This window comes from Maniola hyperantus, chromosome 26 (genome assembly GCF_902806685.2).
Source record: "Maniola hyperantus chromosome 26, iAphHyp1.2, whole genome shotgun sequence".
NCBI classification, from domain to species: domain Eukaryota; kingdom Metazoa; phylum Arthropoda; class Insecta; order Lepidoptera; family Nymphalidae; genus Maniola; species Maniola hyperantus.
The window spans coordinates 2,010,631-2,035,017 of record NC_048561.1 but is presented as its reverse complement, the minus strand read 5'-3'; the positions used below and the strand labels follow the sequence as shown (position 1 = coordinate 2,035,017).

General features: G+C 37.8%; 2 protein-coding genes and 2 long non-coding RNA genes across 10 annotated transcripts in view; 2 read left to right on the top strand and 2 right to left on the bottom strand.

The window, feature by feature from the left end:
- The window catches only part of fbl (pantothenate kinase 3 fbl), an 83,862-nt gene that overhangs the window by 36,184 nt on the left and 23,291 nt on the right, over window positions 1-24,387 (top strand). The window lies entirely within an intron of this gene.
- LOC138404197 (uncharacterized) lies at window positions 3,347-7,792 on the bottom strand. Its single transcript, XR_011238215.1, has 3 exons — window positions 7,634-7,792; window positions 5,595-5,762; window positions 3,347-3,894 (listed from the first exon to the last, which is right to left on the bottom strand). It is a non-coding gene; the product is annotated as an uncharacterized lncRNA (long non-coding RNA).
- LOC117994377 (clumping factor A-like) lies at window positions 8,092-20,325 on the top strand. 4 transcript variants are annotated; one of them, XM_069507553.1, is made up of 7 exons: window positions 8,092-8,176; window positions 9,403-9,645; window positions 11,998-12,597; window positions 13,425-13,640; window positions 15,013-15,048; window positions 17,537-17,719; window positions 18,611-20,325. In XM_069507553.1, exons 2-6 carry the CDS (start codon window positions 9,455-9,457, stop codon window positions 17,703-17,705), a joined length of 1,212 nt encoding a protein of 403 aa, XP_069363654.1. In that variant the 5' UTR covers window positions 8,092-8,176; window positions 9,403-9,454; the 3' UTR covers window positions 17,706-17,719; window positions 18,611-20,325. The 4 variants fall into 4 exon arrangements, with proteins under 4 accessions (XP_069363654.1, XP_069363653.1, XP_069363655.1 ...); XM_069507552.1 differs by lacking the exon at window positions 8,092-8,176 and having other exon boundaries at window positions 9,355-9,645; XM_069507555.1 differs by lacking the exons at window positions 8,092-8,176; window positions 9,403-9,645 and adding an exon at window positions 9,656-9,885.
- LOC138404200 (uncharacterized) lies at window positions 20,466-23,502 on the bottom strand. The gene is made up of 3 exons (XR_011238219.1): window positions 23,039-23,502; window positions 22,392-22,568; window positions 20,466-20,995 (listed from the first exon to the last, which is right to left on the bottom strand). It is a non-coding gene; the product is annotated as an uncharacterized lncRNA (long non-coding RNA).

Sequence of the window (24,387 nt, the reverse complement as noted above, 5' to 3'; positions counted from 1 at the left end):
TCGAGGGTATAATGCATACATTTTGAGAAAGGTCTCGCCATATTTGGTGTGTCAACTACTGTCATGTCAAAAGTACGATTTTAGTCCTTGGATGTCCCGGTCGTCTTTTTAGCAATTATGGCAGCCCTACTTAAGAATGACATTTCGGCTTTGTAGAGAGTTGTCTCTGTCACTCATACCTATTTGTCGGTCTCAACGACAGAGACAATGCTCTACAAATCTGCTATCGCTTTCTAAAGGTCGATGTACATTACTTTCTGGCGCGTACTGTAACTCGATATAATTTTATACACATGTTGCAACTAATATCTCACTCTGTAGTTTGCCAGTTTTCTGTGAAAATAATCAGTTTTAAAATTACACAGGTTTAAATATTTGTATGTAAATTCTTGAGACGTACTATATACATTTTGAAACTGATTATTTTAACGGAAATCCGGAAAACCACAGAAAAGTTATTAGTTCTTAGAACCAATCTACAAAATGTCATAGAGTTTGATTGGTTAAGCAACGTTGACTCAGGTTGGTAACTGTAGGGCGATTGTCTAAAACCTGCATCAATCATTATTACAATCTCAATTGTTCTGATTGGCTGAATTTGTGCGATTCTTGTTGCAACAATGCATTGTGGCCAATAGTGAGCGAGCATTAACCAATCAGAGATGATTGCGATCGTGACATTGTAGCTGTCAAACAACCGCGGTAGGGTTACTGGAATCCGTAAAAAATGACTTCTCAAGCGTTATTTAACTCTATAGGTCAACTGTCATGTCAAATACAAATACCTTTGGAAGTAGCCCTAATGTGACTTTTACTGTTAAAGCGAGACAACTAAATGCATTAAGGCTCTTATTAGAACGTGACAAAATGTCAATTTTCTGGCTTTATCACCGTTGCCACTTTTTTAAGGGTTCTGTACCTCAAAAGGAAAAACGGAACCCTTATTTGTCTGTCTGTCTGTCTGTCCGTCCGTCCGTCTGTCTGTCAAGAAACCTACAGGGTACTTCCCGTTGACCTAGTATCATGAAATTTGGCAGGTAGGTAGATCTTATAGCTGGCATTTGGGGAAAAATCTGAAAACCGTGAATTTAGGGTTAGATCACACAAAAAAAAAATTGTGGTCATGAACTAATAATTAGTATTTTCAACTTTCGAAGTGAGTGACTATATCAAGTGGGATATCATATGAAAGGTCTTCACCTGTACATTCTAAAACAGATTTTTATTTATTTTTATGCATCATAGTTTTTGAATTATCGTGCAAAATGTCGAAAAAATAAGACTGTAGTACGGAACCCTCATTGCGCGAGCCTGACTCGCACTTGGCCCGTTTTGTTTGTCAAGATGTATTTGTACGTGAGATCTTGACAAACAACGTGAAGTGTAGAATCTTGAGCGAGAGGGACTGAGGGGTCCCACGCTAGTTGCATATCTGTATATATGTGTCGTTCACCTTTAAAATAAGCACTAAAATCGCACTTTTGACATGAAATTTGATACAAAGTTAAAATGGCGCGTGAGAAGTTACATTTACTCGTTTTACTCCATGCGTCACGTGTCGTCAGTTTTCGGTGTTTATTTATTTATTTTCTTTATTTTATATCTTATTAGAACGGCAGTGCCACTTACACTAACTAGATAATTAATAACACTGACACTGACACTGTGTTATCACTAACATCTGATATAACCATTAAACTAACAGTTTAATTTAAAGAAAGACATCAGAATCGTCGTTGTATTTGTATGTTGTTGATAGGAGATATAGTGCGTACATTTTGAGAAAGGGCTTGTCATATTGTTTGTCAAAAGTGCGGTAAACAGTAGGGCGATTGCCTAAAACCTGCATCAATCATTATTACAATCTCAATTGTTGTGATTGGCTGAATTTGTGCGATTCTTGTTGCAACAATGCATTGTAGCCAATAGTGAGCGAGGTGATTGCGATCGTGACAATATAGCTGTCTTCCTCCCGCAATCGGGCAGCTGTAGGGCGATTGTCTTAAACCTGCATCAATCATTATTACAATCTCAATTGTTCTGATTGGCTGAATTTGTGCGATTTTTGTTGCAACAATGCATTGTAGCCAATAGTGAGCGAGCATTAACCAATCAGAGATGATTGCGATCGTGACATTGTAGCTGTCAAACAACCGCCTGTACTTTTGACATTGACAGTTGACACAAAGAGCAAATATGGCGAGCCTTTTCTCAAAATTTTCGCAATAGCGCTATTTAATAATGTTATTTTTATTATTTTATACGGACAATTATTATTGTGTTGCTTCGGTTGTATTATATATTATGTATATTTTGTATGGATTGTGGGCCATTTTGGACATTTTTGTATAATTATTATTACCTATTATAAATAAATAAAGTTAATTATTATTATTATCAAATGTCGTGTTTTATTTTTGCATAGAAATATTCGGACGGCCACCCGGAAAAATTGCGGCAACCGTAAACCGGGCTATATGTAGCAACTGGCAACTTTTAAAGGAAACTGTTTGTTTGTTTGTTTGTTGTTGATTTTTGAAAAAGTTGATTGTTTCGCTGCAAGCGCCTTTGCGATATATGGGGCCGGCATTGGGCTGGCCTTACTTCAGATTTCCTAACTGTTCATGGTTAGAAACAAAGACTTAAGGCCGCACTCAAGAGTCGCTAATCGTTACTTAAGATTGAGTTAAAACGAGACAGATTTATTTATTTTATTTATTTATTTTATATCTAATTAGAACGGCAGTTCCACTTACACTAACTAGATGATTAATAATAAATTTAAATACAAATAAAGGTACAAGAAAAGACATAAAATACAAAACGATAAAAGATCAAAGAATTTTGAATATGTACGCTGAGAACATTGAATGACATATTCATGCAATGCTCTCAGCGTACTTCAGTAACTCCCGAACCAGTATTATAGACCCATCATTAAATGGGTCCCATTGAGCATTATTGTCCAAAAGCGCGTTGAATGATGCTAATGAACGGGGTATAGGTGACATAGATCTAGCAACAGTGCGATGATGTGGGACCACGAAAAGTTTATTTTTTCGTGGACGAAGATTACTGTTGGATTCAGGGACACGTATGCGACACAGTTGGTCATGAAGTTCTGGAGCATTAACATCTCCTCGCAAAATTTGACACATAATTTTGAGTTGGTCGCAAATGCGTGAGAGATTCTCTCGTTCTCGTTCTGTCTCGTTTAAACTAAACTTAAGTAACGATTAAGCGACTCTGAGTACGGCTGTAAGGTTAGAAATTAAGAATACAGAGCACAGTTGCATTTCAACAGTCAACAGAACAGTTACAGGTAAGTCCAAAAAACAGGTTGTAATGGAAATAATATTTTATTAATATAATTAGCATTTAATAACTTGAGTATATAAATATATATAGTAAATAATTTAATAATTTAATAAATGGAGCGAAATAAATGTTAAAAATTAAAAATTGTTAATGACCTGTATCTAAGCATAACACTTTTTTTTTAATTCATTATAGGCAAACGCTTGACCACAATCACATCTGATGGAAAGTGATGATGTGAAAGTTTGTATTGTCAAAAGTTTTAATTTTTTAATATTTGACAAATCGATAATTCAGGATGAAACCGAGAGTTCACTCACTCTAGTTCACTCTGGTGACGTTTATATTGCGTATGACGAGAAAGGTTGATTGATGAACCAACGCGCGACCACATAAATGCCATTGTCGTCGCGTACCTCACTTCATACTGCATACTACTGAATAGATCGATAAATCACCCACTGCGCAGGTTCAGTCAGGCATTTTTACGTGTACGCACTACTTATCCGTTAAAATAACCCTAAAAATTATTTGCTTCATATTGCTTCATGAGATTGTGCTATATAGTCCTTATTCCTGTAACAAAATGCATAAATTAGTATAAGTCCCGCAAATTGCTATTGCGCTGAATGAACCATGTCTCATTAACATTTTTTTATTAAGAATATTAGCCACGTTAAATGACTAATATTCCCCTTTCCCCTCCAACTAAGCGTCAGGCTTGTGCTAGGAGTAGGTACAACAATAGTGCAACGGGCGGGGTTTGAACCGTCGACCTTTCGGTTTTCAGTCCACTCCTTTACCGGTTGAGCTATTGAGGCTCTAAACATTGAAATGACGTCAGCCGAAATAAAAATATACCATCAGGTCGAAACTTCAGTCTAGTGCGTACGTCACTAAAATGGCGGCCACGCGCCTTAGCAATTTGTGGGACTTATATCCCCAAAGACGTTTATCAAACCTCAAAACGATGGCTTAGAAATGAAACTGGAGCCTCACTGAGGAGCCTCAATAGCTCAACAGGTAAAGGAGTGGACTGAAAACCGAAAGGTCGACGGTTCAAACCCCGCCCGTTGCACTATTGTCGTACCTACTCCTAGCACAAGCTTTACGCTTAGTTGGAGGGGAAAGGGGAATATTAGTCATTTAACATGGCTAATATTCTTTAAAAAAAAAAAAAACTTGTATGACATACCTACATATGACCTACATATAGTACCTGACAGGTCGAGATGGCAATCGTGATATCGGGACACCCCTCACGTCACCCGCACCGGGTTTGCGAGGGAGGTGTGCGGGGCGTGTGTAGTTTTAGTGATTTAGTATTTTTCAACCCTGCAATGTATGGCGTGCAAAACACGGATCGCCTACTTACACAACGTTTGTTGACCTATAGCGTCAGTCAGATGTTTTATTTGCAATATATCGTTAACTTTTACAAAATGACCGATTTTTTTAGCTATTTTCAACCCCAATTCAAAACCCTTAAAGGGGTAAAAACACAACACAACTACACAAATTTCTAACCCCTATTTCACCCCCGTAGGGGTTGAATTTTCAAAAATCCTGTCTTAGCGGATGTCTTAACGGGCGACGGACATAATAGCTAGCTGCGTGCCTAATTTCAGCCCGATCCATCCAGTAATTTGAGCTGTGCGTTGATAGATCAGTCATTCAGTCAGTCAGTCAGTTAGTTAGTCAACTTTTTGTTTTATATATTTAGATAATGCAATTGATAACCACCTTGAAACCCAAACATCTACTGGTTTTTTAACTATGTGCCCTGCCCATTGCCACTTCAGCTTCGCAACCCGTTGAGCTATGTCGGTTACTCTAGTTCTCCTACGGATCTCCTCATTTCCTCATTGATCACGTAGAGAAACTCCGCACATAGCTCTCTCCATCGCCCGCTGAGTGACTCTGAGCTTTTTATAAGGCCCATAGTCCACCATGTCTCGGATCATGTCATCACTGGCAATACGCACTGTTCGAAGACTTTGATCTTCAAGCACTGAGGAATTTTGGACTAGAAGATATCTCAAAGCTTCTCGAACGCTGTGAGCCGAGTTGGACTCGGTGGCTGACCTCTTTCTCGAAATTGGACCTACCTTATAAGTCACGCAAATTGCTAATCCGTCAGCACTAGACTGAAGTTTCGAGCTGATGGTATATTTTTATTTCAGCTGACGTCAAAATGACATCATTTCGATGTTAATGAGACATGGTTCCAGCGCAATAGCAATTTTCGGGATGTATATTAATAATAATAATCTTACCTAATATAGTAAACTAATGGTTATGTCTGTGTGGTGCGCGTTGTCCATAAACGTTTTGCTGCTGCGGTATGTTCCGATGCTGCCACCAGTCCACCGCAACGGCTACTAGGGCTATGGCCACACCCAGTCCGAGCACTAGGCCTTTTGCTAGGGGCTCCATCCTACAAGCTGATAAAAAACATATTTTTTTATATAGATATAGATCGTGACAGGTCGAGATAGCAATCGGGGAGGGAACGCCCCGCACAGCCTCCGCGCTAAGCCAGTGCGGGCGAGTGCGGGTGACGTATGGGTGTGCGGGGCCTCATACCCCGATTGCCATCTCAACCTGTCGCGGACTATCATCATCATCATCATCATCAACCAATAGACGTCCACTGCTTGACATAGGTCTCTTGTAAGGACTTCCATACGCCATGGTCTTGCGCCGCTTGGATCCAGCAGCTCCCTGCGAATCGTCTGATGTCGTCCATCCACCTATAGTAGGGTGTCTTCCAACGCTGCGTCTTCCGGTGCGAGGTCGCCATTCTAGCACCTTGGGACCCCAACGTCTATCAGTTGTACGAACTATGTGCCCGGCCCATGGATAGTCTGCGACTATTATGCACTATATTATTATTATTCGCTCATTTATTTATTTTTCTCATTTTTATCATATTTTAAAAAAAAACAACAAACAATAAAATAACAGAAGCAACAAAAAAAATTAAAGTAAAGTAACAGAAAATCAAATAACAGGAACAACAAAAAATAAAATAAAATAAACAACAGAATATAACGTAACAGAAACAACAGAAATTAAAATAACAAGAACAACAAAAATTAAAGTAGGTAACTATTATTATTATTATTATTATTATTATTTATATATTATTTAATTAGAATGGCCATAAAGCCAATTACACTAATTAAACTACGAGTACAAACTAACATAAACATACTTACAAAAATTGTTAAAATTATAAATTTTAAAAAGCAAAATTATAAATTTTCACAAAAGTGAAATCTATGACTGACTATGACTATGACTTGACTATTATGAATGCGATTTCATCCGCGTGGATTTATGTATTTAACTATCATGGTTACTCTTTGATTTTCCGGGATAAATAGTAACACAAATGTGTTCTGGGATAAAATATTACGATGCAAAATTCACAATCTGCTGTTATGTAATTGAAGGACAAAACAACAAACAAACACTTTCACATTTTATAATATTATCTAGGTATATCTATACTAATAAATAAAATTAAAGTGTCTGTCTGTAATTTCGACATAGCTACGTCATATTTAGCTCTGTTTAAAAACATAATAGGTAGCTAAACCTGTGAGGCTACGGCTACAAAAGCCTTGAGAACGAGATTAAAGCCTTGGAAAGATGCAACGCGCAACTGCAGTGACGCGTGACGATGACATGTGATACGTGAGCCGTGAGCCCTTAGATGAATGATTACCATCTCTATGCGTGAGCCCTAGAAGTATAAATATATCATCATCATCTAAACCCATCGTTGGCCCACTACAGAGCACGAGTATCCAGATCACACATGAGAAGGGCTTAGGCCATTGTTTACCACGCTAGCCAAGTACCTACTTGACTTAAACAATGTGAACTTTGAGAATGTTATAACTCTCAGACATGCAGGTACCCTCACGTAGGAAATTAGAGTTGCCCGGGATCAAATCTTGAACTTTCCGAATAGGAGTCGATCATGTTAAAGTGTTTAGTCGACACTCGACATAAAGTGTACATTTTACGTCGACTAAAAATTAGGTAAAGCGTTTCAATCGCGCCCCGGTCTTAGAAGAAGCCGAGAACATAAGCTAGGAGTTCTTTTATCATCACCATCTCATAATATCATTATAAGCGTTCTGCCGCCGCGTTCTGTCTGTCTAGCACTTTAATCTACTTTTGTTTGTCCTATAGCGTTACCAAGTTACCTAAAAATCTAGTTAGGAAGGTAGGTATACGTATTTACATTTTTATGATGTGTTAAACTATATGAAAAATCGTGAATACATGACTTAGTACTTACATCAATAAACGAACATAAGAGGCAAGAACGACCTGATGGATTTTGCCAACTTTTATTTCTGGTCGGTGCCAACTACGTGGACGAAGATGCGTAATTCCCCTTAATAGAAACGGAAGAAGCCCAACGACTAGGTATAGAGATCAAAAAACCAATAATAATGAGAACCATAGAGGGTGTTATAATAAGGCTTGAACACACTAGCAACGATTGGTTAATAAGAATGGTTACTGTTTTTCCATCAAGAAACAAGAGTGCGATTAAAAATTAAAAATGTAGTGCGAATTTAACTAAAAAAGGGTCAATGACATTTTAAGTACAAAGAAAAACTACAAAATGACCTCATTAAAGTTGCTAGTGTGTACTAGTTCTACGTATTACAGAGTAATGAAGTGAGTGTGTAACAGATAATGTACAAAATATAAGTGCTCTGTGGATTGTGTAACCTACATACACTGAACCGTCATATTCAGCTGTCAAAAAAAATAAAAAATAACAAGAAAAATAAAAACACAATCGAATCGAAGGAAGCTAGGTGAAGCTAGCCACAGAGTACATTATATATACTGGTATAGAGTCGTCAGCTAATCTTTCGTAGTGGCGCCATCTGTTTCTAATTGCAGTAACTATTGTATGTAATTTATTTTTAATTTTTTCCGGCCTTGGATACTAGTTTTTTAAGGTCAACTATACGTATAACAGGTATAACACATGTGCAGGTTTGATTCATATATTATTTTTATAGGTAGTGACTTCAAAGAAAATACGAATCAAAAATTATAATCCCGCTTAGGTACACGTCGCAATATGGCAGAAATTCAGTCTTATTCTTAGTTCGGCCGCATTATTTATTATTTTATACATTGAAAGAAGTACTTTCAGTACTAAAAGTTGAGGTAATAAAACAAAACCCGTAATTTATTATTTAAAACTAAATTTTTCTTTTTTTCTTTACACATAATTTTTGTACTGCATTCTCTATAGGTATTAGGTTATGTTGAATTTAGCATGAATTTATAAGTGAATATCCCAGCAGTACACTTGAATGGATGGATCACGGATGCAGTAACACTGCGTAAACAAAAATGTGGCACAAACATGGATGTCAAGGTTACTATACAAGGTTGCTATAGTACCCTTATTATAAATGCGAAAGTGTGTTTGTTTGTTGGTTTGTCCTCCAATCAAGTCGCAACGTGCAACGGATTGACGTGATTTTTTGCATGGGTATACTATAGACTATACATATAGTCTATGGGTATATGTATAGATATAGACCTAGAGAGTGAAATAGGCTACTTTTTATCCCGGAAAATCAAAGAATTCCCTCAGTGTTTTTAAAAACCTAATTCCACGCGGATGAAGTCGCGGGCTTCAGCTAGTAGCATAGGAGTAATAGTGTCCTGTGGCTAGTAGCACCTAGTAGTAAATAAAACTTTTTGAGTCGTAGAGATCTTCTTCTTCTTCTTAATTTGCTTTATGGGAAGTCGTAGAGATACCAGACTACAGTGCGACAAGGCTCTCTTGCCACTTGATTGACATTGACAGGGGGGCGCTATTGGAGAACAAAGGCTTAGAATATTCAAACAAGAACAAAGGGGACACTTGACGGCACCGTTAGTTCCGATTTCGCCACGCGCCAAGAGAGCCTTGTCGCACCGTAATTTATTTTTTGATAAAACGCCATCTAGTTCTAATTGCACAAACTAAAATTATGGAGACTTTTTATATTAAACAACATTAGTTCTATCTGTTAAGACCCTGAAGCTAGCGAATTAAAATTGAAACGCAATTTTGTGATACTATAGAAACAGTTTGGAAATAATGAGTTTACGTGAAGAGGACAAGCCAAAGACTGGATGCTCAAGCCGTGGCTTAGGTTTGGCGGCCGCGGCGATTGGCGTCGGAATCGGGGCGGCCTTGTACTACATGTTTAGCAAGGAGGAAAGTCGGGAAACCCCGGACACCGAGGGTGCTACCTCCGCCCAATGGAACGTTGAATCTCCCCAGACATTGTAAGTACCTAGCAATATTTGTTACGTCCAAAGTTCAAACTTGAACAATGCATATTGTGTTTGTTACTACCTACAACGACGACAATATTATTGTGACATCCTAATATTATGTCAATTTTTCGATGCAGTTTACGGGTACCTACTTAAATTCTTTACATTAGCATTAGCACCACATTTTAGTTGACCATCCACGATTTTTGGTCTAAATATTTTTGGTATAAAACTGTTTTGATCAGCGTGGTAAGTATTTATTTACGTACTTTATAATTGAACTAGCTTATACTCGCGACTTCGTCAGCGTGGACTACAAAAATTTCAAACCCCTATTTCACCACTTTAGGGGTTGAATTTTCAAAAATCCTTTCTTAGCGGATGCCTACGTCATAATAGCTATCTGCATGCCAAATTTCAGCCCAATCCGTCCAGTAGTTTGAGCTGTGTGTTGATAGATCAGTCAGTCACCTTTTCCTTTTATATATGTAGAAGAAGATTAATTTTTGGTTGAAAAGAGAAAAGAAATGTATTTCACTCAGTAAAATAATCCCAGTATTAAACCAGATTCGGACATGTTTCTTACAATCAAGTATAGTTAACTGGTTTTTAATTGCTTTTGCCTCATATCCGTATCCACATACATTTGCTTCAAGGCTTTATGATAATAACTTGCTGTATGTAATGTTTTTATCAAAAATTCTTTATATATTTTCTTGTTTAAGTCCCCCAAATTGCTATTGCGCTGGAACCATGTCTCATTACCATCGAAATGATGTCATTTTGATGTTCGCTGAAATAAAAATATACCATCAGCTCGAAACTTCAATCTAGTGCTGACGTCACTAAAATGGCGGCCACGCGCATTAGCTATTTGTGGGACTTATATAGCTAATATTTGTATCATCAGCAAAGTTGCTTAGAGCATATGCATCTTTTTCTCTGACATGGTTTGATAGTTTTAAATTAAATTAAGTTTGTCGGTCCTTTTCTTATTACATTGCTAAGAAAAAGATGCAAATACTGTAAGGCTGAGATCTATAGAGCGCACTTTGACTTTGCTCAGACTTAAGATTTAGTTAACACGAGACAGATGCAGTGTTTAAATTGAATAAGCTATAAAAAGTAAAAAATACTGTCTGGCTCCATAGAACTCTAATAGGATGATAGAAGTGGTACCTGCTACGTGGCCGAGTTTTAGATTTTTATACAATAGAAATATTTAACTATGCATCCTACAAATATCTCCAGCACGCAAATCGACATAAATTAAACCTGTGTATACACCTGTTTTTAAAGTAACATGCACTGATGTTTCACTATTCGACAACAACCTCACGCTCCTTTACCACTTCTATATCTTTATCTGAATTCTGTGGTTCAAGTCCTAATATTATATTTTTGCCTTTTTTGTTGCACGCTTATTAAGGCTAGGGACAAATCTAACGCGGAAATTCGGCGTGCGGACATAACTTTTCGTGAAAAATCTATATGATTCGTTCTGTAACATTGGCAAAGAAGTTTTGCAGTAGTTGAGCTGTATGACAGGTGGTTCAAGATACATTACGGTTACCGTACCGTAGTTTTATTAATAGACGTTTGCATGCGCAAATTTACTTGCCCAACTTTTGAAGTTTTATAGTTAAATATGTGGAATTAGCATTTTCGCGTTGATTGTCTGGTAAATACCTAAGGCCAACAGTGGGCAAACGGTTTTGTGTGAGTGGCCAAATGTAGTTCAAGTTACGGTCACCGTTATAGTTTGTCCATTTATGAATAAATTTTTGACGATTGCCTGGGCAAATTTACTTGCCCAACTCTTGGTGTTTTATAGATAAATGTGTGGGAGTAATATTTTTGTGTCGATTGGGCGGTAAATACCTAAGGCCAACAGTGGGCAAACGGTTTTGTGTGAGTGGCCAAATGTAGTTCAAGTTACGTCACGGTTACCATAATAGTTGGTCCATTTTATTAATAAATTTTTGACGTTAACGTGGGCAAATTTAGTTGCCCAACTTCTTGAGTTTTCTAGATAAATGTGTGGGAGTAATATTTTTGTGTTGATTGGGCAGTAAATATTTAAGGCCAACAGTGGGCATACGGTTTTTTGTGAGTTGGCAAACGTGGTTCAAGTTACGTTACGGTAACCGTTATAGTTTATCCATTTTGTTAATAGACATTGACGTTTGCATGGGCAAAGTCTCTTGTTCAACTTTTGGACTTTTGGGTCATTGGGGCGGTAAATTTACCTTAGCCCATTGTTACAGATTCCGCGCATTTTTCCGCTTGCGGAATTCCGCTTGAACCTAGATTTGTCCCTTGCCTTTTGTTAATACCATTTACATTCTGCAATGCTTTTAGATACGAAGACCTTAACAGATCTAGCGACTACATAACTGCAACATCCGACATGAGCATGTCCGATTCTTACAGCTCTGACCAGGAAGGAACACTTATAACTGATGATTCTTACCACCAAACGTCACGATCAGCATCAGAATCAGATTGGGCGCCGGATACACGCGACGATCCATCGTCATCATCAGAATCCGATGCTAATGATGAAATTAACTCTGATCCACCACAATTTTCATCACCAGATTCTGATGCTAACAATACTGAAATTGATGATGTAATTAACTCTGATCCGGTGACAAACGATTTAGGCATCCATCATGAAGATGACGATCCATCATCTTCATCATCAGAGTCTAATGCTAATGATGAAATTAACTCTGATCCGGTGTCCGACGATTTAGACATCAATCATGAAGATGATGATCCATTATCATCTTCATCATCAGAGTATGATGCTAATAATGAAATGAACAATTCTGATTGGTCGATCGACGGACTTGACTTGACGAATTTGGAGATAGAATCATCGTTAGAAGTGCCTGATTATGATCCCCCATCGTCTAGTCCATTACGCAGATTTATTGATAGACTCGTTTCACCCAGGTAAGCAAAAAACCGGCCAAGTGCGAGTCAGACTCGCGCAGCGAGGGTTCCGTACTATAATCGTATTTTTTCGACATTTTGTACGATAAATCTAAAACTATTACGCATAGAAATAAATAAAAATCTGTTTTCGAATGTACAATTAAAGTCCTTTCATATGATACTCCACTTGGTGTTACTTTGAAAATTAAAAATACTAATTATTTTTTCACGAACACATGTAACTTTTTTTTGTGATAGTTACCTACAACCTCACGGATTTCGGATTTATTCATTTACTTGTGCTATAAGACCTACCCACCTACCAAATTTCATGATTCTAGGTGAACGGGAAGTGCCCTATATGGTTTTCTTGACAGACAACAGAGAAAAAACGAAGTGATCCTATAAGGGTGCCTTTTTCATTTTACGGTACGGAACCCTAAAAAGAAAAAAATGGTCAAGTGCGAGTCGGACTTGCATACGAAGGGTTCCACACCATCATACAACAAATAATGGCACCGATGCCGTTGTCTTTCTCTAAACTAAATTTAGAGTATTTGCATCCTTTTCTTTTTAACAATGCTAAAAAGGGACAGAACATGAACTTTACATTTAAAGACTCTAAATTTTAGTGCACGCTACAAATTTAAACAGTAGGCTCCCATCTAAAAATTAAATTTAAAACTGTCAAACTGCGTCTGTCCTTTTCATATTACATTAGTAAGAAGAGGATGTGAATACTCTAAAATTTGGTTGTGCTCAAAATCAGTACGTACCATTACTTGTTATTTTTTTTTTTTGTAATTCTCAAAATCTGATGCTAGTAATGAATTTAACTCTGATAGGTTTAGCACGGTTGAACCGATGGACACTAGGGAGGATTCGTATCATTCATCTTCATCATCAGCACCTGCTAATAGTGAAATTAACAATTCTGGCAACGACGATCTTGAGGGTTGGCAGATAGAATCATCGTTAGAAGTGCCTCATGTTGTATCCCCATCGTCTACTCCATTACACTTCCTTGTAAATAGAATTCTTTCAGCCACACACGCGAGGCGGTAAGTAGTACATATCATCATCATGATCAACCCATCACTGGCTCACTACAGAGCACGGCGGGGTGATTACGTATCTCGCGACAGGCGTAAATCTCGCGATCATTGCTGTCAAACGTCCGGCTAGAGAGAGACAGCAATAGACACAAAGCAAAATAAGAAGAGAGACAGCAAATGAACTGTCGCATTGCTACTGCTGTCGCGTTGCTGTCCCTACAGCAAAGTTTTACGTAATCACCCCGCGGGTCTCCTCTCAGAGTGAGAAGGGCTTTGGCCATAGTCTACCACGCTGGCAATGTGCGGATTGGTAGACTTCACACACCTTTGAGAACATTATGGAGATCTCTCAGGCATGGAGGTTTTTTCCTCACGATGTTTTCCTTCACCGTTAAAGCAAGTGATATTTAATTAATTAAAACGCACATAACTCTGAAAAGTTAGAGGTGCGTGCCCGGGATCGAGCCCCCGACCTCCGGTTAGAAGGCGGACGTCCTAACCACTAGGCCATCGCAGCTTTGTAGTACATATAATGCGAACAAAACAACTCATCCAATCTGAAGCAATTTGCGGGACTTATACAGTAAATTGGCCCGGTCAAGTTAGCTAAAAAAACCGGCCAAGTGCGAGTCAGACTCGCGCACCAAGGGTTCCATACTACAGTCGTATTTTTTCGACATTCCTTTTTTGATAAAAATCTGTTTTAGAATGTACAGGTCAACCACTTTCATATGATACCCCACTTGGTATAGTTATCTTACCTTAAAAATTGCAAATACTAAATATTTGCGCATGAACACATTTTAATATTTTTTTTACGTCACGATTCACGTTTTCAAATTTTTCGGCCTACCGTATCCTATAGTAATACTGTCACGTGACAGGTAACTGACGTGATCGTGAAGGCTTTAAAGGACTGACATCCAGGGCCGTAAAATAAATTTAAAAAAAAGTGAATCGTGACATCATTCAAAGCCCGCGTGTATGAAATGCTTTAAATATTTAAAAAAAAAATTGAGCATTCTAACAATATTTATATTTTTTACTATGTTATGTACCCTAGACTTATATATTACTTTGTAAGGACATGGCCATTGAACAAGCAAAATGGCACCGACTCATTGGTCCTAAAATGTTTATTTAGCACCAATGCAACCTCAGTGACGTCTGGATTTCAAACGGGTCGTTCATTAGTATCTAAGAGGTGGCGCTGATTTATTTGGTTCCAAAACCATAAAAAAATTTGTTCGCTTGGGCATATCTTGTCATTTATATCGATGGTTATAACAATGTAAAAAGTGATTTAAAATTATAAAAAATTTACATGCATATTCCATATTGTAATGTAATTTTCTTCAATAATATTTTTATTCTGCAGGGAGAATGAACGGAGCTCCCGCAGATCACTAGCTTTGTAAGACTTCTTCGGTGTTTGGGCTGGGCGTGCTTTATTGTATACTACGATTCAAACTTAAATGCGTCTGTGTGAAGTTAGCTTTGCGATCTTGCGCATGGTACACTCGAAAACTAAATCACTTAACGGGCCGCGGCGGTAGGTTCCACCTCAACTTAAGCAAGCTTACAGCCGTACTCAGAGTCGCTAATCGTTACTTAAGATTGAGTTAAAACGAGACTGATTTATGTGACAGATATAGATCTCTCTCGTTTTAACTAACGCTATCGTTTTAAGTAACGATTAAGCGACTCTGAGTACAGCTGTTAAACAAAGTAACTTCTCAACTCGACTGTACAAACAAGACACGTATAGCGAGAGAGAGACGCATCAAGGAACTGGCGGGAATGTAGGAGCGAGACGTGCGCTGTTACCCTCCCCGCTACCTCCCCGACCTCGGACACCCAAAATGTATGTTCTGCGCAACGACTCGTGCGCAAACTTCAGAGGCGCATTTACGTTCGAATCGTACTGTACTTATTTGTTTGTTGTAGTACGATCATATTATACCCATTTTGTATTTATATAAGTATATGTACGTTGAATTAATAAAGAATAAAAGAGTCGATTTTTCAACCAAATTACTTAACCGCTATACAGGGTGTAACCAGAACGCTAGCAAAAACATAGCGTTATTATTAATTATACTAACTAAACACAATCCAATACCAATATCCATTTGCCTCATTTTGTGGTTTTAGTGATTTAGTATTTTTCAAAACCGCAGTGTATAGCGTGCAAAACTCGGGTCAATGCTCCGCCTACGACGCGGCATTGATTCCGAGTCGCAACGTTTGTCGAACTATAGCGTCAGTCAGAAGTTTTATTTGCAATATATCGTAAACTTTTACAAAATGATAGGTTTTTTTTACTTTTTTCGCGTTTTTTTTGTGGTATCATATCAGTAATCATCAGTACTATCACCTGTTTTCGTTTTTGCCAGCGTTCTGGTTACATCCTGTATAATATCATAAAAATATTGTTATTTTTGTCAGGTTTCGGTATTGTTGGGTTTTTTTTAGATCAGATTAATGTAATTTATTTAATTTATATTAACTGTATTTTAACAAAATATTAACCATTGATTGTGTGATTTTATTAATAAATCAATCCCTCTTAGTAGGAGGGGGTAACCGTACCGTGGTAGTAAAACAAACGGGTGGTGTCTAGTGTTCTAGTATGATGCTGCATAAATACAGGGGGTAACCAGAACGGTAGCAAAAACTTTGCATTATTTTTAACACAATCCAATGCCATCATTTGTCATATCTTGTAGTTTTACTGAATTAGTATTTTTCAAACCCACAATGTATAGCGTGGAAAACTCGGGTCAATGCCCCACCTACGAGGCGGCATGACGCAGCATTGACTCCGAATGACCTATTTATGAAACGTTCGTTGACCTTTAACGTCAATTAGATGTTTTATTTGCAGTACATTGTGAAGTTTTAAAAAATTCAGGATTTTTTATTTTCTTTTTTGCGTATTTTTTGTGGTATCATATCAGTAATCATCAGTTTTATCACCTGTCTAAGTTTTTACTAGCGTTCTGGTTACACCCTGTATTAATAAGGTTTTGCGCACACGGCCAATTTTTGTATCCACAATATTGTGACAAAGGACTTGATTTGGAAAAACTTTGCCGAGGGAAAAATCGCTGGTGTGTGATACCAATATTAATCCCGGCAGAGGGCGCTTAAGCGAACCGGCCGGGGCCATAGAGGTAGTATATCATCTGTGGAATCGGCTCTTTCAAACACCATGATTTTAATTGTACGAGCTTCCAGGTAGCATACATCTTTAAATAATTTACGAAACTTATATTTATCTTATATTTGTATATCAACAATCCTTAGCAAGTTACATTAGGGCGGCTGCCCAGAGCTGGTATAAGTCAGAACACCTTTTTGGTTGGTATATGGTTTAATTAGTTTATAACTGAATTACAAAAATGGTATATATTATAATTAAAGATAATGTAGTGTACGTCCGTTCGCGTCGATGATCGTACACGAAGGCGCCAATGTGTGCTTCTTCGGCAGGTAGCTCACGTTGCGCTGATGGGGCAGTCAGCCAGCGTAACAAGCAAAGCTGGCAAACAACAAAACAATGTTGACATTGACATTGGCCGGACTCCTTGTGGCGCCCTCTGAGATCAGTTTTGCATGTGCATTATAATTTTTTACCTTTACATATTAAATTACTAGCTGATGCCCGCGACTTCGTACGCGTGGATTTAGGTTTTTAAAAATCCCGTGGGAACTCGTTGATAAAAAGTAGCCTATGTCACTCTCCAGGTCTTTGACTATACCCATGCAAAAAATCACGTCAATCCGTTGCTCAGTTGCGACGTGATTGAAGGACAAACAAACAAACACACTTTCGCATTTATAATAAGGGTACTGATTTCTCCATTGTGATCTTAAAATCATGTTATTTTTTCTTCCAGCCGTGAACGCTCGTGGAGCCTCGAGGAATGCTCGATTTGCTTCGAAGTGATCCTGAAGAACCAGGAGGTGATGTCCCTGCCCTGCACACACCACTTCCACCAGTCGTGCATCCTGCCCTGGCTCCAGGAGCAGCAGACGTGCCCGAACTGCCGCAAGGCTGTCGATTGACTTCCTAATACAAGGTGAGTATCTCTACTCTACTCTACATTTAAAATGCAGCCTGTCTAAATAATTTTTAATAAAGTGTAGGTAAAACACTAAAATTTCATAGTTAATTTTCTTGTATTTCTTTTTTCTGTGTTTTTATAAATTGTATCATATCAGTTAGTTAGTGCATATATTTATTGAAGCATTGTTGTGTACACATATTAAGGGTTACCGCTTAGATCTTAATCTATTGTTTTTCATTTTTATTTGGTACCTGTTTTGTGTGCCTTTATAATAAAATAAAAAAATTATAAAAAATGCAGCCTATGTCACCCGGACTATAATAACAAAATAAATCGATTGACACCTTATTCATCAAAATGGGCTCAGTAGTTTAGGCGCTACTGTGGAACACACATAAATACAAAACTACATGAACTGTTAAAATCATAACCCTTCCTTTTGAGTTTAACGTAGTCGGGTAAAAAATCGGGGTTGTCTAATCATAGGCAACCCCGATAAAGAAGGAGGGGTTCAAATTTAAAAAAAAAAAGTTTAAACTATCAAGTTAAAAAAGGATTATTTTTTTAAAATTTGAAAGTAGTAGCTTAAATAAATTGTGTGGCCGTTGTTTTTGAAATGAAAAACAAATAGATTTTTTATTTACTAACTGTTTTTGGGATATGTTTTTTGTTTGATATTTGCAATTAATAAAAAAATAAACTACCTTAAATAACCTGTCTTGTTACTGGGCCTTAATGATGAAATTAATAATTAATAACCCTATACCCTTCTGCGGAGGAAAGTTAGTAAAACGCGTAATATTTATCCACACACCACTTCTACCAGTCGTGCATCCTACCCTGGCGGCCTTTCAGGAACTTGTTGGTCCGCCCCTTGAATAACCCCTTGTTGTATTGTTTCAGAAATCTCCTCGCGTTGACTCTTCAGAGGTAATCGCAGACTCGGCGGGTCCTGAGTCGCACCAGTTAGACGAGCTTGGTGAACTCTGAAGGTGTATCAGTTATTAAGATTTTAAAAAATCTAGTCTTAAATTAAAAATCTTTAGGTCTTAGCCGAACTATGTGACAGCACCACAGAGCAAATAAAGTAAAAATATAGATATACCATCATTATATTATCACCTTTCTCCCAAACCGCATATGGGCAGTGTTGTAGACTATGACCAAAAACCCTTCTCTGAGAGGAGACCCGTGCTCTGTAGTGAGCCGACTATGGGTGATGATGAAGTATACCTATAAATTATTTCAATTTTATGAACCTGTTTGTTTTCAAAGTCTATCTTTTTACTTTACTCTGTGTTTCTAACTGACAGCCTCTGTCACCGCACTGTTTTTTTTGTATATAAAATTAAAAAAAAAAACTGGTAGCAATAATTAGGGAACAAATGGTTTTAATCAGATGTTAAAGTAGAACGCACAATAGAGTGCAGTACTACCATTATTATAAGTTATGTACCTGCGCAGAAATCTTATTTTTGAATGGCGCGAAAATATCTCAGCCAATCATAGCGCGTGTCCGTCCTCTATTGGTTGTCGCCTACGCGCCATGTTTTGCACGCGCGAATTATGAGCGAGACAGCACTAGTCTCTGTTGTTCTTGTGTTTAAAATCTTAACGTCAAGCAATAAGGTCTGTATTTCATTGGTGTACATTCGTTTTCGGCGTTAGGTTGCGCTTTTCTACGCATACGATTTGCCGATGCGATGATTTATAAAAGTGGTACCACTGTACACAAAAATTTTTTGCGTCACCCCACTTTTTTGGGTGCAACACCCGCCATATTAATTTTATTCATTTAAAATGCAGCCTGTCTAAATAATTTTTGATAAAGTGTAGGTAAAACACTATAAAAATTATAAAAAATGCAGCCTATGTCACCCGGACTATAATAACAAAATAAATCGATTGACACCTCATTCATCCAAATGGGCAGTTTAGGCGCTACTGTGGAACACACATAAATACAAAACTACATGAACTGTTAAAATCATAACCCTTCCTTTTGAGTTTAACGTAGTCGGGTAAAAAATCTAGGGGTTGTCTAATCATAGGCAACCCCGATAAAGAAGGAGGGGTTCAAATTAAAAAAAAAAACTTAAACTATCAAGTTAAAAAAAAGTTTTTTTAATTTGAAAGTAATAGCTTAAATAAATTGTGTGGCCGTTGTTTTTTAAATGAAAAACAAATAGATTTTTTATTTGTTTATTGTATTTTCATTTGAATTTACTAACTGTTTTTGGGAATTGTTTGATTTTTGCAATTAAAAAAAAACAAAGTACCTTAATGAACCTGTCTTGTTACTGGGCCTTAATGATGAAATAAATAATTAATAACCCTATACCCTTCTGTGGAGAAAAGTTAGTAAAACGCGTAATATTTATCCATTTCAACTTTTTGTGTCAAATTTCATGTCAAAAGTATGATTTTAGTCCTAATTTTAAAGGTGAACCGTGGTTTTGACATGACAGTTGACCCATAGCGCGTGAGGAATCATTTTTTACAGCCTATTATATAGCGCTGTATACATAAATCTCAGTGGGCGCTAACCATTTTGAGACACCAACCAATCGCAAACATGTTTTCAAAAAACATTCGAAATTTTTTTTCAAAAATTGTTTTTTTTTTTTTTTTTTTTTCATGGTTTTTTTTTTTTTAATACAATAAAACTTAAAGCTAGCCTTATCTAATTACTATATAAATCATGACCGCGTGGAATGGTGCCAAGAATACTGGCTGCATTTCCGCGCTGGACAGCTAGGCTGATCCGCTGCGCAAAAAATGAGCCAGCCCTTCTGTCACCAGTTGAGGCTATTAATCGCGGTGAAATGTCTCGTAAAAAATTTTTAGCACTAAGACTCCATGGCCCCAGGGTCTCCACGGCAAACGGCACAAAAATGTAACTCTCTATAAGAGAGGCATACTTGCGCCGCTTGCCGTTTTCAGCTGTTTCTGCTGCGGCTCCCGGTCTTGATGCTGTCTTCCTGATATGACACGGGGCCAATGTGTCAACGCAAGTTGCGTCCCACATTAGCGCCCGTCCCCGTTCCCAGGGAACCAGCGTCAATCCATCAGGTCTCTTGCCATCATCCCGACTAATCCCTGCCGGCTCAATGAGCGCAGGAATATTTATGGTGGCAAGAGCTCTTTTAATTGTATCGTTAAGAGAGCCATGCCTAAACAGCCTACCGGAGCTCCTTTGGCAAGAGAGTCCGTGGATTCCAAATTTATCAACCTCTTTTCCACACGGACATCTGTGCTGATGGCACAGTGGTGTTCCCAATCTGAGACCTAGAGCCACACGAAAACTTTCGTTATCTAAAAGTGTGCCGAGATTTTTTGATGGCAAGGCATGCAGCCAATACCCAGATTCCTTTTCGGATAATGCTAGAAGCCTGGCACGATCTCTGTCACTTGTAAGATTTTGAACCAAATTCGTATGTGTCAGTTGAACCAATGGCAAATCCCAAAGTTTTTGTGTAGTACGTTCCTTCGGGATGTCGACATTGGGACATCTGACCTTCCAACTCTCTAGGGCCTCTGTGGCATAGGTCAATGATGAATTGGATTTGAGAATTTGAGAGCTAAGCTCTTTTATACTATGCACAGAGGACAGAAAAGCCGGAAGAGCTACACTGGAAATTTTCCTCACGCCGATGCCACCGTACTTGACCGGTAAAGTTGCTTGGTTCCAGGAGTGCTCATCAAAAGTTAAATTTAGAATTTGTTCTAGTGTACTTTTAAGGGTGGCATCCATGTTATCGAGTAGTCCATGAAATTTCCAAATTGGGCTCGCGCGGAGAATGTAAATTAATTTAGGTACAAAAAGGCAATATTTTAGGATCGAAAATGCAATGTGAGAATTTAGAGTGCCCAATTTGTCGGTATTAGCCGAAAATGTTCTGACTTTTTGATCCAAGAGTGGTTGTATGGATTCATTATAAAGAGGAGCACCGAGAAGGCAAAGTGAACGTTTATCAAGTATTTTAATATTAGGTGAAATTTCATTGAATAATTCAGAGGCCAATAGAATTCTTTCTTGCGACAGTTTTTCTGTAAAAAACAATTCGCATTTCGAAAAATTAAGTTCTAAACCAATTTTCCCAAACTGTTGCTTAATATGATTAAGATCTTTTAGAACGTCATCCACGTTGCCCCCAATGGTTCCATCATCAAGATACCATATGTTAAATTTAGATGTTAAATTTGAGATATGGTTATGGATCCCTAAGCTGAACAGGGCCGGACCTAAAGGATCCCCCTGCTGAACGCCTACAGAAGACTTAATATCGCTATCTCCAAAGAATAATTTAGAAGCAGAGCTGTAACATTGCCAAACATATGGGTAAATTTCAGGAAGTTGCGTTGAGACTTCTGTCAGCAAAGTTGCCCTGTCCAAAGAATTAAAAGCATTCTTTACATCTACTTTCAGCAGTACCTCAACCTCGCCATTCGTTAAGAAAGTACGAGCCGAATGAACTGCTGCTTCACAACCTCCTTTACTGCCGAATCCAACTTGAATAGGTTGGAATTTATCCTTTAGGGTAGAGACTATGTGACTACACGCTAATTTTGACGCCAAACGGCGAAAAGTACAGCCAACAGCGATGGGACGGATGCCACCATCTTTCTTATTGAAAGCACAAAGCCTCGCGCCATAAAGGAATGGTAGAAAGGATGAATTTACCTCGCCAGATAACATGAAATTACATAGTCTGGTAATGTCGCTCAGTAGCGCCTTGCCGGCGTCCCCAGCAGTAACTCCCACAAGATCCTTAAGATGTTGTGGCGTTATGCCGTCCATGCCACCAGCAGAGCCACTAGAAAACGACATTATCGCAGCGTAAGTTTCTTCATCCTTTATCTGTAAATAAGAAGTGTTAGAAGGTGGATCTGGCAGCACAGAATCGGTATTTGGTAAGGGATGCTTGTCACGTAAGGCTTCCAGCGTTATATCATTGAATGGAGCCAGTGTATCACTAGAAAACAAAATGCGGGCGGCGTTTTAAGATCCCCATCCATAACCTTGTTTTCCACAATTTTCTTCAAATTGTAATTTTGTGTTCGAAATGAGCAGTCAGGGATTGGAAAAACGCGATCAGCCAAACTATTTTTTTTTAATTTTGTACATAGCGACCCGATTTCTGACTTATTAACATAGAAATGTCTATATGCAAAAAAAAAGAGGTTTTGCCAATCTAAAAGTGAATTTGATAGCACATTTTGGATTGTATGTGATAAGGATCTAGCTAACGATATCCTAGCTCCTCGCGGAATGCGTTTTATTAATGGAATATTTTGACTGTATTTGGATAATAAAATTTCAAATGGTACCTGGTTATCGCTTCCTGATTGGGTTTGATCGCACATCAAATTTGGGCAAGTAAGAGGCCGTGTAGGCGGTCCGTGACAACGTGCGATGTGAATATTAAGGCCTTTGCGACCCTTAAACTGCCTGCCATCGCTACAGTGGGGGCATTCTAGGTATTCACCTTGAGAAGCACTGGGGTTCATACTTCGAAACACGTAAAAATAAAAACACTAAAACACTACACAATAGCGTCTATAAGCGCGCGGAGCCCCGACAGCGGCAACCAGGAGGCCTGCAGAGCAGGCGCTGCCCGTTGAGGCCCCTGAAACAAAAAGTGCTGTTAGTATCGCATATCAGGCGTGAAAATAATACCACGGGGTATTCCGCGAATAAGTGCCAATTTGATGCCAATATTATTCCAGAATAACCGAGCCAAATATTTAATAAATAAAAATTTTGAAACGAGCAAATTTTTCTCATTGACATCTCACTGACAATTTTTTCGTATCATTTTTTCGTAAAATTGTTTTCAAAAAATTCGAAATTCAATTAAAAAACTTAGTTTTGTTCATGATTGGTTGGTGTATCAAAATGGTCAACGCCCAGAGATTTTTGCCTCTGTCATTTGTATGGGATTATGTGACAGAGAGAGCGCTATACTAACTTATTTTCACAGATAGAATATAGAATAGAGATATGTAAATAAAATCAATTTGACTTGCATCATATTGATAGACAAAATAATATTGTGGTTGATTGTTATTGATATTAAAGAGGTTTAGGTATATGTATAAAATTAAATGCGATTGGTTGTTAAACTACAATGGCGCTGATTCTGTTATTTTTCGCTAAACTAAATTTAGAGTAGCTGCATCCATTTAATATTGCTAAAAAAGGACGGAACATGAATTTTACATTTAAAGACTCTAAATTTTAGTGCACGCTACAAATTTAAACGATACGCTCGCGACTGGCAGCTAAAGTCACGAGGTTTGACGGCTCTGAATTAAACTTAAAACTGTCAAACTATGTCTGTCCTTTTCATATTATATTGGTAAGAAGAGGATGCGAATGCTCTAAAATTTAGTTGTGCTTATAGAATTAGTACCAATATTTTATCATAAACTTAATGATTATAATACTTAAAATTTAAACACACAGGACTTTTTTTCCAACCCAGTCTGTAGGTAATAGATTCATGACATATCAAATTGTTTTTTTTTTAAATATTGCTATTGTGTTGGATTGTGATAGTAAAAATGCAAAAAAGTTGTGAAATTTCTTTTGTAATAAATACCTATGTAAGAATATATTTGTTTTATTTTCTCTTTATTATTTTAGTATAGTGCATTCAATATTAACTGGCGTGTTT

Excerpts from the sequence above, each read along its gene's own strand:
- LOC117994377 (XM_069507553.1), top strand. The coding sequence starts at position 9,455 with ATGAGTTTACGTGAAGAGGACAAGCCAAAGACTGGATGCTCAAGCCGT. Across the intron at positions 12,598-13,424 it reads GATAGACTCGTTTCACCCAG|GTTTAGCACGGTTGAACCGA; the intron begins GTAAGCAAAAAA and ends TAACTCTGATAG. Across the intron at positions 13,641-15,012 it reads TCAGCCACACACGCGAGGCG|GGAGAATGAACGGAGCTCCC; the intron begins GTAAGTAGTACA and ends TTTATTCTGCAG.